The sequence below is a fragment of the Crocuta crocuta genome, unplaced genomic scaffold (assembly GCF_008692635.1).
Source record: "Crocuta crocuta isolate KB4526 unplaced genomic scaffold, BGI_CrCroc_1.0 scaffold217, whole genome shotgun sequence".
In the NCBI taxonomy this organism is placed as follows: Eukaryota; Metazoa; Chordata; class Mammalia; order Carnivora; family Hyaenidae; genus Crocuta; species Crocuta crocuta.
This window is the reverse complement of record NW_027532208.1, coordinates 8,217,122-8,217,483: the sequence shown is the minus strand read 5'-3', so window position 1 is coordinate 8,217,483 and position 362 is coordinate 8,217,122. Positions and strand designations below refer to the sequence as shown.

At 70.2% G+C, this 362-nt stretch overlaps 1 protein-coding gene across 1 annotated transcript in view; it reads left to right on the top strand.

Annotated features, from left to right (window-relative positions):
* The first annotated feature begins 84 nt into the window (after positions 1 to 84).
* Positions 85 to 362, top strand: part of CCT6A (chaperonin containing TCP1 subunit 6A) — a 10,418-nt gene continuing 10,140 nt past the window's right edge. The window contains exon 1 of the mRNA XM_077777820.1: positions 85 to 333. Coding sequence (XP_077633946.1) covers positions 197 to 333 — 137 coding nt within the window. The 5' untranslated portion in view covers positions 85 to 196. The remainder of the gene's footprint in view (positions 334 to 362) is intronic.

Here is a 362-nt window from a genome sequence, read left to right as displayed (position 1 = left end):
GGGCCGCAGGCGCCGCGAGCCAATGAGCGGCGCTGGCCGACTCGTGGCCCAATGGCAGCAGCGCGCGGGCACGCTGGGGACGGGCCGGACGCGCCCGACTTTTCCAGAAGACCCGGGTGGCGTCTCCAGGCCACGCTTGAGCCGGCTTTGGGCACTCCGCACGCCTGGTGTCCTCCTCTTCCTGTAGTGGTTAGCTATGGCGGCCGTGAAGACCCTGAACCCCAAGGCCGAGGTGGCCAGGGCCCAGGCGGCACTAGCGGTCAACATCAGCGCGGCCCGGGGACTGCAGGACGTGCTGAGGACCAACTTGGGGCCTAAGGGCACCATGAAGATGTAAGGCGGGGCCGGCGGGGAGGGGGGTC